At 41.8% G+C, this 15,107-nt stretch overlaps 1 protein-coding gene across 3 annotated transcripts; it reads left to right on the forward strand.

Moving 5' to 3' along the window:
• Positions 1-1,298: 1,298 nt before the first annotated feature.
• On the forward strand, positions 1,299-12,602 carry larp4aa (La ribonucleoprotein 4Aa). 3 transcript variants are annotated; one of them, XM_026154358.1, is made up of 17 exons: positions 1,299-1,857; positions 4,062-4,179; positions 4,523-4,681; positions 5,412-5,496; positions 5,613-5,749; positions 5,848-5,951; positions 6,054-6,164; positions 6,259-6,312; positions 6,407-6,616; positions 7,306-7,409; positions 7,624-7,665; positions 9,834-10,073; positions 10,681-10,732; positions 10,841-10,999; positions 11,103-11,236; positions 11,331-11,532; positions 11,873-12,602. In XM_026154358.1, exons 1-17 carry the CDS (start codon positions 1,741-1,743, stop codon positions 12,272-12,274), a joined length of 2,430 nt encoding a protein of 809 aa, XP_026010143.1. In that variant the 5' UTR covers positions 1,299-1,740; the 3' UTR covers positions 12,275-12,602. The 3 variants fall into 3 exon arrangements, with proteins under 3 accessions (XP_026010143.1, XP_026010144.1, XP_026010146.1); XM_026154361.1 differs by having other exon boundaries at positions 1,336-1,354; XM_026154359.1 differs by lacking the exon at positions 7,624-7,665 and having other exon boundaries at positions 1,300-1,857.
• Positions 12,603-15,107: the final 2,505 nt, after the last annotated feature.

The raw sequence follows: 15,107 nt of genomic DNA on the forward strand, positions 1-15,107 counted from the left end.
ATATGTGGACACAAGGTCCTAGGAGGTTAAATGTGATGTGGTTGTTTGTGTGGGGCTGTGTATGTCAAGAATTGCTGATCACATGTCTATGGTTTCCAGATAATGGTCTGAAAAAGAGAAAATATAAGTGAGCAGCAGTTCCCTGTGTGAAACTGCTTTGTTGATGTCAGAGGAGAATGGCCGCTTTGAGCTGATAGGAAGGCAACAGTCACTCAAATAACTATAAGTTAAAACCCAAATATGTGAAAGAGCATCTCTGAATGTATAACATGTCAAAACTTGAAGCAGATGGAGGCCACACCGAGTGCCACTCCTGCCAGCTAAGATCAGGAAACTGAGGCTAATTTGATAAAATGCAAGATTGTAAGAATCCTGATTGGTCTGATGAGTCAGAGCATTGATCCATTCTGCTTTGCACCAAGCTGTGTAGTGTGCGTCAAACTCAGGTTAAAATTCAGAAAATTCTGGGTTTTTCAGTAATGATATCTGAAAATCTTAGCAGGTCTCTGTGTCTTTTGTCAAGCACATGTTTGGGGCTGCACACAAATACCCCAAGTCCCTGAGTGCTTTGTTTTGAATGGTACATAAACACTGGAGCCATTCTCATTCACAATGTTGATAATCCAATTATGGATCCTTAATTACCAGCATAATAGAATGTTACCTATCTTTGACAACCCATTTTCGGGTTAATGAAATTTATTTTAATCATCTGTTCCTGATTACATCTAGAGCAGGGTGCCAGGAAATCTGATTACGTCACAGCGCTCTCCTTTTTACTTCTGTTGCTGCCACACAAAAGGTCCCAAATCACTCATTATTCCTGCTGGTAATCAACAAACTGCCTTTTCACAATGTAATCAGCACAGTAACTGAAACTGAAAGCCTATACTTCAGAGAATTGCAGCAGGCTGGTGGCCTGTATATAAAGCTTATGCAGTGCCCAACATAGTGCTGCATTTAAGCTGCATTTATTACAAGAAGTAATAAGAAATAATGAAAACACGCATGAAGGGTGAAATGGCCTACAGCACAAAAAAGGTATGTATCCCAGTGTGTGTCTTATTATTTATGTATTTATGTCATGGATTTCTTATGGTTTAAAGTCAGGAAAATAAGTTCAGATTCTCTGGTACCCGAAAAATAACATTATATGGATTTCACCTCTTGTATATATTTATTCTTTAAAAAAAAAAGAAGAAAAAAAAGACAGCGACTGGGTCTCGATGTAAGTGCTCTTACTAAAGAAAAACTACAGTGTAAATCCGGAAAAGGAAATAGCGCCGTAGAGGTCACCGAGTTCTCGCGGTGGCAGCCGGGACTTCGGCGGACTGTGTGCCTGCGCTGAGGAAAGGTGCGTGTCCCCAGTGTCCGCTCCGGTCGCCCGGTTAGGAATGCGCCTCACGAACCCGGTGTGTAGCTGTAGTATTTGACGAAACGCCAGTGGGGACCGCCGTTTAAGAAGAGTCATGGTTTGGCACTGTTTGTACCATTAGTTTCTCGGCGTGTGAGCTTGATTCATTGAGCTAGCTAGTCGTTAGCCCGCTTCGTTGATTCATACGCACGCTAGCTTCAGTCTGTAGCATACCCGCTAGCCGGTTAGCCAATCCAGAGTCGAGTAGGAGAGAACCAGACTGACTGCTGAACTCAGCCGGCGTTTCGGGGAGAAGCGGCGGCGGTGGTGGTGGCAGGAGGGGGCCGGGAGAACGCGACGGGGTAGAAGTGAGTCAGGAGCGGCTGATGAGTTCAGACCAGAGCGGAGAGCCGCCGCTGCTGCAGGAGGAGGCTGATCCCGGACCGAAGACCGGTGGGAAGGACGAGGCTCCGCTGGGGAGCGAGGGAGGGTCAGGCGGCATGGTGAGTGAGGCCTTCTTTAGCCTGTTAGCTTACTGGCTAAGCGACTGCCGCTTTCTAACAGGGAGACCTGTTAGCACAGTACGCCCCCTCTGCGTAATTAGCTTTGTTATTTATTACACATCTAAAATTAACTCAAACAAGATCAAGAATGAAACTTTGAGCGCGTTTGTGAATGTGTGTGAGTTTTTGCGTGACTGTTTTGTGACTATGTGAGAAAGCGGGACCAGAATCAAAGACTTTCACGACTACTTACTCTACTTGCTGCCAGTACAAGCTTTACTTTTACACACTTGGTGATGGTGGCGGTGTGTGTGGGGGGGGTTATAGCAGTAGCTCTACCGCAGCTCATTCAGATAGCTGCTAACTGTAGCTTAGCCGTTGTAACCAGCAAGCTCATTAAGTAGTTTGCTGAGTAATCATTAGCCCGTAAGTTAAGTTTTGACAGAGCTTTAGGATGACTGCGGTGGTATTTGAAGCGGACACGCGCCGAATCAGTTGTTTTCCGTTAGCGGGTGAACGATGCTTCAATTACTGGCCGAATGATAGTGTTCATTCACTCCGTTATCTGTGAGCTAATCGCGGTGCTAGCAGACCTAGCTAGCGCAGTGACATGCGTTGCAAATACCTGGCCTTTGCTGCGCAGCGCAGTCAGCTGACATTGCTTGGCTCGCTGTGGCCTGTAACACAGAAGCGTGCATTGTAACCATGTGTCAAGTTGCACTGCACATAAATGTCCGCGCTTGTCTGAATGGCACAGAGGCCTCTCCTATGGGTATACATCCCGTTCTTATTGTGTGATCGGGGAGGAGAAGTGCCCTGAGCCATACTACCACCGGGAGCTGCTCTTGTCAGGCCAAGTGCTTCTGCAAAAAAGAGCCAGGATCTGTTAGCAGGTGGTGAATGACAATGTGAAGTAAATCTGACAGTTTAGCAGGAAGCTGCCATCCACTTTACACAAGATTAAAAGCACAGTCCACAGTTAGCTCACATCAAGATCACATCGGTGTCTGTAGATCTTAATGTGTCAGTGTGCAATCTATTCTTGGCCACAGATCTTTGCAGGGTCAGGATTTCTTCTGCCAGACCATAGCCGGTTTGGTATGGAGAGTCACATCAGATCTGTGGATAACATACATGGGAAATAAATTTGTGCTGGTGAAGGTAACATGTAACGTGTTCGTTTGCAAATATTTTGACTACACACAGCTTTTATAGTCACCCCTCCTTGAGGTGAACAGGGTAAGGGCTGATTTTGTTGACAGGAGATCACAAGGCCTTATGGGGACATGTGTCACTGGGATGTTCCAGCCATCAGTATAAATTTAATCAATGAAAATCAGCAGACATAGCTGTAGTTGGCTATGACCCATCTACAGCTCCTCTCTTAGTCTATTATGGTGTTGTTGAAGACCATAATTTAGTTTGGCTTTGTTGTCCCCTGGTGTCAGAATCAAAATATTTTATTAATATCAGAGGGAAGTAATTTTTATTCAGATGCACACTTAAAACATAAATGGGGAAAAATACAAATGAAATATAAAATATAAACAAAACTGGATAAAACTAAGGCACTCAAACTGCCATATTAGAACAATACTATAAACATTATAGACAGTGTATTAGTTATAACAGTCTAGGTGTCATAAGGGGGAGTTATAAAGTTTTTTGGCCAATAGTAGGGGTGATTTCATGTGGTGTTTTTGTGGTGTATTGTGGTTGAATGAGTCTTTTGCTGAACATGCTCCTATGGCTGTCCAGCACAAGGTAAAAAGGGTGTGAAGGATTGTTCAATATTGACTGTAACTTGGATTGCATCCTCCTTCCTTAAACCTCTGCTGGAGTAAGGGCAAACATGCCTTGAGACGTGCAGCAGAGGTCTAAAATTTAAAACTCTGTTTCTTAAAAAGGAATAAAAAGCAACCGGGGAAAAAAAGAAGCAAAACTCAGGTGACAGATGTGTAAATGGTCACACATTTGTTAGTCAAAAGAGCCCTTATTTGAATGCGTCTTACGTTTGAAGAACCACTAAAAGCATTAAACAGATGAAACGTTGTGTGCATTTCAGTGCTTAAATATAAACTCTTAAATTTCAACAGTAAAATTTAGATAACTGACAACTTACCTCTGCTCAAAAATAAACATCACTCTGCTTTCAGTGTTTGTCAGAACCAAATTTGATTGATCCTCCTCTTTCTGTTTTAAAGGTCACCTTCAAGGGTGCTGGTTTGAATCCTAATGCCAAGGTGTGGCAGGAGATGCCCGTGGCCCCCAGCGAGACCGTTACCAGCAACCCTCATTGGTCTCCCTCGGATCTCAATGAGGGTAAGAAATGAAAGAGAATGCTAAACTGATTTTATTGCGCTTTACAGCACGTGTTTGGAAAATAAGTTTGAAGGCTTTTTTGGGAAACTGGACATTGTGACACCCATGTCTACTCATGGGATTATTTCCCCTTTTTGAGTCAACACTCCTAACGTTGTTATTGGTGTTTTAAAATAATTTTGGGGCCTTACTACTTAAAAAAAAAAAAAAATTCTTAGATGGCATCTGTATAAGTCGCAACTTTTTTCATGTACACAAACAATAAATAGCTAAACCATCAAAGATGTGGGTAAGTTTGAAATAGACTGCTCTTTCTGAATCAGACTCTTTACCTTGTTCACAGGTTATTCTGAGCCTCCGTCTGCTGGGTGCAAGCAGTATACCGTGGGATTCCCGGCCCTGGATAACAGCAGCTCCACAGCAACAGCTGAGATAGCAGTAAATGGAATGGACCCTCCAGAGTTGGGCTTTTCCCCCGCTGAGTCTACAACAGGGACCTCAGGTCAGTCTTGACACAAGAAGTCATCTTCACACACACAGGCTGCAGCTAAAAATTTGTGTTTTTTTTCAATACGTCTGAAAACAGGAAATTATGAACAGCTTGAATGCACTGAGGTGGCAGATTGAGTGATCTGATACCATAAAATGTATCAACAGCTTAAAATACAGGACTTTCATGCAGATGTGTTCACAAAACTCTTTGTCCCACGAGGGAAATTTGTCTGGGAGCCAGATGAAACACTGGCTAAACTGAGAGACTGCTGGGTCACACCTAACCTGTAGAGTTATTTGTATTTAATTACCACCCTGACAAAAACCCTGTCTTAATCACTTGTGTTGCTAAGCATATACTCCACTGTGGAAACTTGGAACCACTGGCCCCTGTGTTAGTTACACCTGTGCAATCTAATGCCCCCCCAAGGTCATAGATAAAGGTGTTGTTGTACACCCTGTATGTGTACAACAACACCTTTATCTGAGTTTGAATGGAGTAGAGTAAAAGTCACCTCAATCTAGCCGCTCTTCCAGTAACTCCAACTTTTCCTGTCGCGCTTATGACACGGATGAATCTGACACTGTTGGAGTCATTTCAGTCACTGCTTATAATGTGACATCAGCATATGTCTTTGAAAAGAAAAAGGTTGTGTTGGAAAAATAATGTCATTAATGCTTTTTAACAGAAAACATTTCAATTTTTTTTTTTTAACCATTGATTCTTTAATGTTTTACAGTGGATTCAAAAACGGAAGAACAGCCAATCTCTTCTGAGAATTTGCGAGAGTCTCTGAAGAAAGAACTGGAGTATTATTTCTCCAGGTAAGAAGCCAACACCTAAAGCAAATTTTTTTTATGCGCAAAATTTAGAAAATAGTTTTCTCTTGACTGTTTGCAGAAGCTAATCTACGTGAATTTATTTATTTATTTTGATTCAGAGAGAACCTCTCAAAGGATTTGTACCTGATGTCCCAGATGGACAGCGATCAGTTTGTCCCTATTTGGACTATTGCCAGTATGGAGAGCATTAAAGTCCTCACTACAGACATGGACCTCATTCTGGATGTGTTGAGATGTAAGTGAAAAGCTGAGGATGGCTCATGTTTAAAAAGGTGTGTACTGATTGGTCTTTTGCCTCAGCTTAAATATTCTTAAACCCACTCTTCCTTCCAGCCTCTCCTATGGTACAAGTGGATGAGAAAGGGGAGAAAGTGCGTCCTAATCACAAGCGGTGCATTATCATTTTGAGAGAAGTTCCCGAAACCACACCTGTTGAGGTAAAAAAAAACAAAAAAAAAAACGTTTGACTGACAGGCCATTAAAGCACTGAAAACATAGTTATATGCTTGAAGTGAGTATGCATTGTATTCAATTCACAGGAAGTGGAGTCATTGTTCAAAAATGACAACTGTCCAAAGGTTATAAGTGTCGAGTTTGCACACAACAACAACTGGTACATCACATTCCAATCGGACACAGATGCTCAACAGGTACTCAGCTCAACTCTTCTTCATCATGTCTAAAGTATTCAGATGAAATCCAGCATCACTAATAGTCGTTTGACTCTTTTTCTTGCCCCCCTAGGCGTACAAGTACTTGAGAGAAGAAGTAAAAACATTTCAGGGAAAACCCATTATGGTGAGTTAAATTAAAATCTGACATTTTGGAAAGGCCCTTCTGTAAACATCTTGACGTCTGTTGACACATTTTCCCCTCTGATTCATACCAACAGGCCAGAATAAAGGCCATCAACACATTTTTTGCAAAGAACGGCTACCGTAGCATGGACAGCAGCCTGTACGCTCAGCAGTCCCAGAGCCAGTCCCAGTACAGCTCTCCGCTCTACATGCAGCACGTCTACCCCCAGCAGCAGTACCCCCTCTACGGCATCGTACCTCCCACCTGGACACCTTCGCCCACACCGTACTTTGAAACGCCTCTGGTGAGATTGACTGTGCTTTTGCTGCTGTGAGACTAACTAAAACCCTCTGTCAGAGGATCTACAGTCAAAGGGGCAAATTCAGTGTAATCTTAAAAGTGTATTATTAATGTTAATTTATTATTTATAGAAGGGGTTTTTGTCACAGGACTTCAGGGACCATTGCACACCTGCCGACTAATCATCCAAGTTTATTTTGCACTAATCGAAATAACTGCATCTTTACAAATATAGCCAAATACAGTCAGGCATTAATGTCTGTTCTGTGTGATTATTAAAACCCAGAAAACAGAAAGCCACACTTCATGCACCTCAAAGGCTTTTGTCTGCGTTCATCACCAGCATTCAGCACCTAAATATAATGCAGGAAATCAACCGTGAAAAATGTGTTTCGCGCCAGCTGTGGTAGAATCCCTTGTTAGTTATTGCTTCCTTATTTATTGTGATGCTTAAATTCAGATGCTTTGCTTTCTGAAATGTCAATGACATAAATACACAATGTTGCATAAGAATTGGCTGGGATGTTTTTGTTTTTTTTTTCTTTTCTAAAGCCGCTCTACAATGAGCTTACCTATTTTCATCTCCTTGGGGAAAGCTAAACAACAGATATATGCAAAAAAGTGTTGCTTTAAGGAGGATTAGTAAATACTGACTTTTTAATTTATTTTTGCCCCCTTCCACCTCTTGAGCAGGCTCCGTTTCCCAACAGTAGCTTTGTGAATGGATTTGGCTCCGCTGGACACTACAAGACCAGCTCCAGTTCTCTTAATATCTCTCGCCCATTCAACAGAAGCCGGTAAGGATTATTGTTGTGAGCTTTTTGTTTGTTTGTTTGTTTGGGGGGGGGGGGGGGGGGTCTCTTTTCTCAAACATATTAGAATGTTTTATCACTTGTGTTCTTGTTTGCATGAAGTTAAACAGTGAACATCGGACCATCTCTGTAATACAGTTTGTCTAAAGTTAAAGAGGGAACTGCTCATCACTCCCTGTCTTCTTTTACTTCCCCACAGTGTACCCCTCTATTCAAGAAAGAATGTAATAAATGCCTTCAGGTACCACTGTTATACTATATAATGAGCTTCATTGCTTCCCTCATTTCTTACCATACCGCAGTAGCCAAATGATTAAATACATAACAGGCCCCATGCCTTCTGCCAGGCAGATTTTTATGGCCATAATCGTCCTCGTAGTTGTGATAAATGTTTGGTGCCTTTTTATGAGCGTCCTGGATTTGTCTTTCCTTTGATAAATGCTGGCTGCAATCTGATTTCGAGCAACTGGCTTTATTTATTTATTTTTCCAGTTAAGGCCATCTTGCCCTTCTTTGCATTTACATTATTACATGTGACAGCTTCTCTACATCACAACTAACTATCCATCATGTGTAGTCTTTCTTTTTATTTGTGCTGCTTTCATTCGTGACTGTCATCATATGCTGTAACAAAGAAATGCTGACAGGAGTTGAGTGTAGGTCATCTCTGCTGTCAAGCATCAATTCATACACTGCATTTTTGTGCAAAGAGATGACAACTTTTTCAAGCGTGTTCATCACGTTTGTTCAAAAGAAGCTTCACAAAGACATAAGTCAGACCCAGTGATGAGATCATGATGCGCATAGAGGGAAAGAGGGATGGAAGAACTGACTTTGGTTCTCTCTCTTTCTTCATCTTTTCTCTTTGCTCTTTCTTTCTCTCTCTCTGTTCTCCCTGTGGACTTTCAAAGTCAGGAATTTCAGTCCCAACCCAATGAGCGTTCAGATTATGAGATCTGAGGGTCAAAGACCGGTGGGAAGATAAGTTTATGTGAAATCATGCTAATCATACAATATCTAAAAGGTTTATTTGTGGCACAAATCCTGGCAGGTCTTGCAGGGGTGTTGTCAGCTCTGCTCAGTGAGTTAATGATTGGTTGCAGATAGCCAAACACAGTAATTCTGACATCTGAGTTTTAGCTGCTTCAGCCAATCATGACCTCAGTTGTAGTCCAAAACCACCTGCATGTCTACGTTTACTCTGAAGACACAGCATGTTGTCCCATTTCCCTTGCAAACTGTCAAGTTTAGTGTGGTTGCCACCAGTGTTTCCTTTGAACTGACTGAACCGTTTTAGCTTCTTTTCACTAGAAAATAGTTTATTTCCTTTGAAGACTTCAAATGAAATGATGTGTATAGGCTTCTAATTACCTCAGATTGCAGTGCATGATTTTCAGTGTTTTAACACAAGATTTACTCTTAAGTTCATACAGTGGTTTAGGGCTGTGCGATATGACCAAAATCTCATATCCCGATATAAGACATTTATCGTCCCGACAACGATATTTATCACAAAAGTTTTACATTTTCTGTAACTTCTGTGAATCTCGGGCAACTCGACTTGCACAAAGTGTTTTTCACCTGGGCGTCGTGTACCTGGAATCGAGTTTAAACTGACACAATTTTAACAATTTTTGTGAGTATTACACGGCGTGCTGCTGGGAAAAGCCTGTCTTAAGGTTTTTATTTATTTTTTTAGCACCTGACGGCTCTTTTTAGCTTCTCATCCGTGAACACTCTGCATACTATTTCATGTGATTCAGTTTATTTTGAAAAATCTCAACAGGATCTTAAGCTTTATTGTGAAAGGTTTATGTGGAAAATAAACAAGCGGTTTTACCTTTGTTGTTGCTAACGAAATGCATAAAGCAGTTGTCCGTCCGTAGTGTGGGTATTTTAAATATGAGAGAAATTCTACAGTGACCATCAAAACGATGAAAAACTATTGCTGTAAACAGTTCATTTTGCGACACCACGAAACAAACAATAGCGTAATATGAAACGATAGACGTTTTTATATCGTCATCTGAAATATATAGTTATATCGAACAGCCCTACAGTGGTTTAACATCTTATAGCCAACAAATTGGATTAATGTACTTGTAACAGCTGCTGAACTGCTTTCAAAGGCTCTGGATGTGTATTACACAGATCTGTTTCCTTGGAACACATAAGCATAATGTCTTGTGTATTTTATGACTGCAAAAATACACGACTAAAAGTTGGTAAATGTGTAAAAATATAAATCCTGAACGGAATAATTTATATTACGTGGACTTAAGTGTAAAAGCACCAAGCACCTTAACCGAAAGTTATTAAGTTCAGTAGGAAGCACTGGTTGCCAATTTGTATGCAGAGCATTTTAAATGCATAGTAACCTTGATCTTCACTTTCCCCTCACGACAACAGAAACCACGTGAAGCCCCAGGTGAGGCCAAACGACGTGACCTCAGCATCCGTAACACCGGTCCCACTGGAAAGCCTGACCGGACTGCGAAGCCCGCAGCCTCCTGCTCCCAACGCTACTGCCGCCGTCTCCACTACTAACACAGTCCAGACAACCACTGACTTGACCATGGCATTCTCGCATCTACCCCCCTCTTCCTCATTGGACGCTAGCGATGACAGTGGGGTAGCTGGACGTGGAAGGTAAGCCTCATCTGTTTCAAACCTGGTCGAATGTTAGAGCTGCTGCTCGTGGGTTAGATTTGATAGGTTATGATATTTCCATCGATTTAAGCAGGTTAGAGTTGACTTGACTTTAACCAAAAGCCATATTTTGAACTAAATGCAGTTTAAATGAGTAAAAGGGTTTTTAGACCTAGACATGAGTGTCATTTCAGTGGGTAGGTACTACTCAGATTTGATTTTTTTTTTTTTTTTTTGGTAAATGAAACAAACAAAACAGTCAACTTGGGAGTTCAAAATTCCACTTACAGCATTAATCATCAACTTGAAGACTAAAACTAAACTTTTTTTTTTGCTTTTTTGGCAAGTCTCATGTACTGCTCCCTGCCAGGAGCATGCCTCACTGTGTCCCCAGTGTCAACAGCAGCATCTGTGCTTGAGCTAGTTGCACATGTTCTTTTTTTTTTTTGTCTGTTGCTTCAAACATTTTCTTTCTGATTTATATGTAAACATCAAATGATGTCATTGAAATTTGCTTATTGACTGACGCATGCTTAATGGATTTGGCATGCATATGACTTTTGACTGACTTGACTCTTTATTCACACCTTATTTATTTGTATTTCAGACGTACGACCTACAGAGGAACACGGAGGAGGCGAGAAGAAGAAAGGATTGCGGTAAACAGCAATTACCTATGGCCATAAAACTTGTATGTTGTGTTTAAAACCATGAACCATGTAATGATATTTCTGCCCATTGGCTCTGTTTTTAATTCCTTTTCTCAGAGGCCTGTACCCTTAACAGAGGTCAAGGTTTCACCACCCAAGTTTGACCTGGCTGCTACCAACTTCCCTCCTCTTCCGGGCTGTGTGGTCAGCACACAGGGGGAGCCAGTGTTAGAAAACCGGATGTCGGATGTAGTACGTGGTTTGTACAGGGACAAGGTAAGAAAATGAGTTTGTAAATCTCTTGAACAATGATGCATAGAAAGCATTGTTGAGATGAGGACTGCACAAGTGTAACATTCATGCACTTTGCTTTTTATAGGCAGAACAAGCCAATAAAGAAGCCACTGCGAGTCCAGGTTCAGGTCAAGTCACAGAGGAAGCTGTGGCTGTCATAAGTCCTGCCCCGGCAGCAGCAAAATCTGCTACTCAACCACTTGGACCTTCAGCCTCTGGGTATGATTGTCTCTGCTCTTAATTTGAGCATGTTTTGTTCTTACAATAAAACTTAAAATGTTAGCTTTGCTAACTGAACCTCTTGTCCTGATAGTACTGTTCGTCAGGAGAAGAGAGTCGAACGGGTGGAACCTACGACTCAAAAACCAACTCCACGCACACCTGTCAAAACTCCCGGCAACCCCGCCTCCACACAGCCTGTGCCTAGCTCCAGGCCTCAGACCTCTGCTGCTTCCACACCAGCCACACCCAGCACGGCTGCCCCTGCGACAGCCGCTCTTCCCACCCCTGCACAGGTGAGAATCTGACTTTCCTGTTGTTGCTGCCGCCACATGAGCACAGTTGTCTTCCTGATGATGAGATCTTTTGCGCATAGAGGGAAAGTGAGGTAGTGAATTGACTGGCTTTGGCTCTATCCCTCATCTCTGTCACTCTTTTTTTTCTTCTCTCTCTCTCTCATTTCACCCCAACCCCACCCCCCATGCTTTTGTCTCACCAAAAGTCCAGAATTTTCACTCCTACCCCAATGAGCGTCAAGATTATGAGATCTGAGGGTTTGACTGGAAGGGTGCTAAAACTCAGTAAATGAGTGTATGTTTTACCCATCTTAAAAATGTTTTTTCTGTTTTTGTTTAGGAGCCTCGTAAACTCAGCTACGCCGAAGTGTGTCAAAGGCCACCCAAGGACCCTCCCCCTGCATCCCCTGCCCCGGCCACCCCGGCCACCTCTAGCACTGCGTCGGGCCAGCCACTACGTGAATTGCGCGTGAACAAGGCCGAGGAGCCGGGCTCCAGCAGCAGTCCTGGAGACAAGCACGAGAGAAGCCACGACAGGGAGGGGGGATGGGAATGCAAGGAGAGCCGGCCACCGCGTGAACGTGACTCTCAAGGCTACCACCGCAGCAATGGTCCCAGGGGCACCGGGGGCCTCAAGTTCCGGGACCATAGGCGTCCTCCACCACCCCGACGCAGCTCCCCGCAGGGAGGATACAGGCACACTGGAAAAGAGCAGAACATCCCACCAGTATCGCCAAAATAAAAACTTGATATCAATAGAAAAAGATGTATGAATATATACATGGATATATATAATTATATAAAAATGAATAACATAAAAGCAACAACAATTATGGTAGCCACCTTCCCCACCCCCCTGGAACATGTCCAAAGAGAGGCTTTTAAAGTGGCAATGAGACTGACATCCAGGACTTATGGGCAAAATGACACCTGAAGAACTTTGACGAGTGATTGGAAAAGAAACAAAAACGTTGTTTTGGCCTTCAGAAATACGCTTAAAAGAATTTAAGTGTGACTTACCTGAAGGTTGTTGATTCGTTCATGCTCCGCTAGGGAAAGGTGGGATGCTGGGCCTCGTAAATGGCCCTCTACCTTTTTTTTTTTTTTTTTTTTTTTTTTTTTTTTTAATTAAAGAATAGATGTTGGTCTGCAAGAACAATATGCACTAAGAAAAAAGAACATGCATATATGTCATGTACATATACAAAGATATCACTAACACGCAATGAGACATCAGTTTTTGTTTTGTTTTTTCTCTTGTGTGCTTAGGTTTGCAAGTATGACTGAAGGGTTGACTGATGTCTGTGTGTGCATCGATTGTTAAGCTAAATGACTGAAGTGCTGCAGGGTGCTGTCGCACTGATGTAATGATATTGAGAACATTTTGATTTTTACAGCAGAGATTCTGAATCGTCCTGAAACGGGACAATGTGGTCTTCTAATGTATATCAATGAATTGTGTTCTATGGTGGTATTTTGATCCTGGTTCATGATTGGCTTAAACGCTCTCCGTCAGATTATCAGAAGGTGTTGACATGCACCGCGGTCAGATGTGTGATTTTTCTTCAAAGCCCGGATGCTCTGTAGGGGGGGGGCTCACTGGGCTGTTAGCCACGGTGAACCTGCTAGCCTGGTCCAAAGTTTTTCACGTTGAGTTTTACGTGTTTTGAGTTTAACTGTTCCGATGAATTCAGAATATCGTCATGTTGATTATCAGTCAGGTTCTCTGTTTACATGTTTTGTTGTGGGTTTTGTTTTTTGGGGGGATCGTGTGTTTTCATGAGGAAAAACAAATAGGTTTTTGCTAAGATTTGACTGCTTGGTGCGCCCAGTGGTTTTAGGCAAGGTTTGGCTTTTCTACATCATCATCATCATCACGGGATATCCAGGTTAAGCTTATCTGTGAATTTGTTCTTAACAATGGCATAATGTCAAAAAAAATAGACTGAGTGCTGTTAGCTAATGATGATAGCTATTTACTATCAGGCAGCCAAGTTGTGGATATAAAGGAAATTGGAATATTTTCACGTGCTACGTGCCAGCTGGCTGCGATTATAGTGTGCTAGGATAAAGTTTAGATTTTTATTGATGAGGTCTGCTAATGTAATCTTTGGGGGAACTCTTTGGCCCAGTGAAACTGGATTTTGAAAAAGCTGTAGAGGTGTAGTAACCTATGCTATATTGTAATAACCCTTCACTAGAAACGTGTGTGGGAGAATGTAATTGTTCTAGTATTGAATTTACGGAGGGAGGCTTTTGACCAGTCAATCCACCAGATTGTTTTGTGCTTTTAGGGTGAGTTTGCTGTTTTGTTTTGTTTTCCTTTTGTTTTGTTTTTCTTCTAAGTTTTGGAAAACAAACAGGTTAACTTAGAATTTGAAGTTTGACTCACTGTATGTATTGCTTTCTTAAATTTATTTATTTTAATTCTAATGCAGCGCTTTTCTCCCAATCTTGGTAGGCTGGTTTCCCCAAAGTTGTGTGAAATCGCATTGGCAAAAATGAAAAAAATCACATATGACATTTCTGTACCGATTAAGATGTCAGCTGAGAGAAAATACTTGTTGCGTTGACTTTGGGATTAGTAATGCAGTAAACGAGTATCCAATCACTGGAGCTGTTTTTTGTTTTGTTTTTTTCATTAATAAGTATGAGCAGCTAGTGATTTAGTATAATTAAAGAAATGCACTAACTTTGTTTTTAAAAAGAATCTTACTCATGAGTAATGTGAAATCATTTTAGAAGCATATGGTTGATGTTGACAGGCTTGCAAAAATACCTACAGGATTTGCTTCCCCCCCCCCCCCCCCCCCCCCCAAAAAAAAATATGTTTGGGTTATTTTCTGTTAATTTGGGTTGGGGTGGCAAATGGAAATGTAGTCATGAATCAACCAAGTGTTTGAGACACAATCTTAGAACTGTATGAAATGTCACCAAAAATAAATTATTTTGATTTGGCTTCCCAGTGTCACATTTATTACTGTTGTTTTGTTTTAAGCACCTACACGAAACATATGTTTTCTTTTAGTGTATCAAGCTGTTAATAGAACTACAGACTGAATATCCTGCATCTCTGATCATTTGTTACATTGTTTATTTTAATTTTATTGTTTTTAAAACATTTAAAGTCAAAAAGAGCAGACAACATTTTTCCAGTCTTCCACTGTGAAATTGTGTGTATTGCAGCTTCAGTCTTCTCTTCTCAGCTGACAGAAATGTGGTCTTCTGCTGCTGTAGCACATCTGCTTCAAGGTCCAATGTGTTCAGAGAGGCTCTTCCGCATACTTCTGTTGTAGCAAGTGGTTATTTGAGTGACTATTTGCTCGAAGCTGGCTGGCCAATCTGCCACCAACAAGGTATTTTGACACAGACCTGCCACATGGTGAATATCATTTTATCAGACCATTCTCAGTAAATGGCTGTAGGGGGAAATCCCAGTGGATCAGACATTTTGTTGGTCTCAGTTCCACCATCAGGCCAGGGTCTTTCTGTGTGGAGTTTGCATGTTCTTCCCGTGTTTGCGTGGGTTCTCTCCAGGTACTCCGGCTTCCTCACAAATTCCAAAGACATGCAGT

This window comes from Astatotilapia calliptera, chromosome 20, assembly GCF_900246225.1.
Source record: "Astatotilapia calliptera chromosome 20, fAstCal1.2, whole genome shotgun sequence".
In the NCBI taxonomy this organism is placed as follows: Eukaryota; Metazoa; Chordata; class Actinopteri; order Cichliformes; family Cichlidae; genus Astatotilapia; species Astatotilapia calliptera.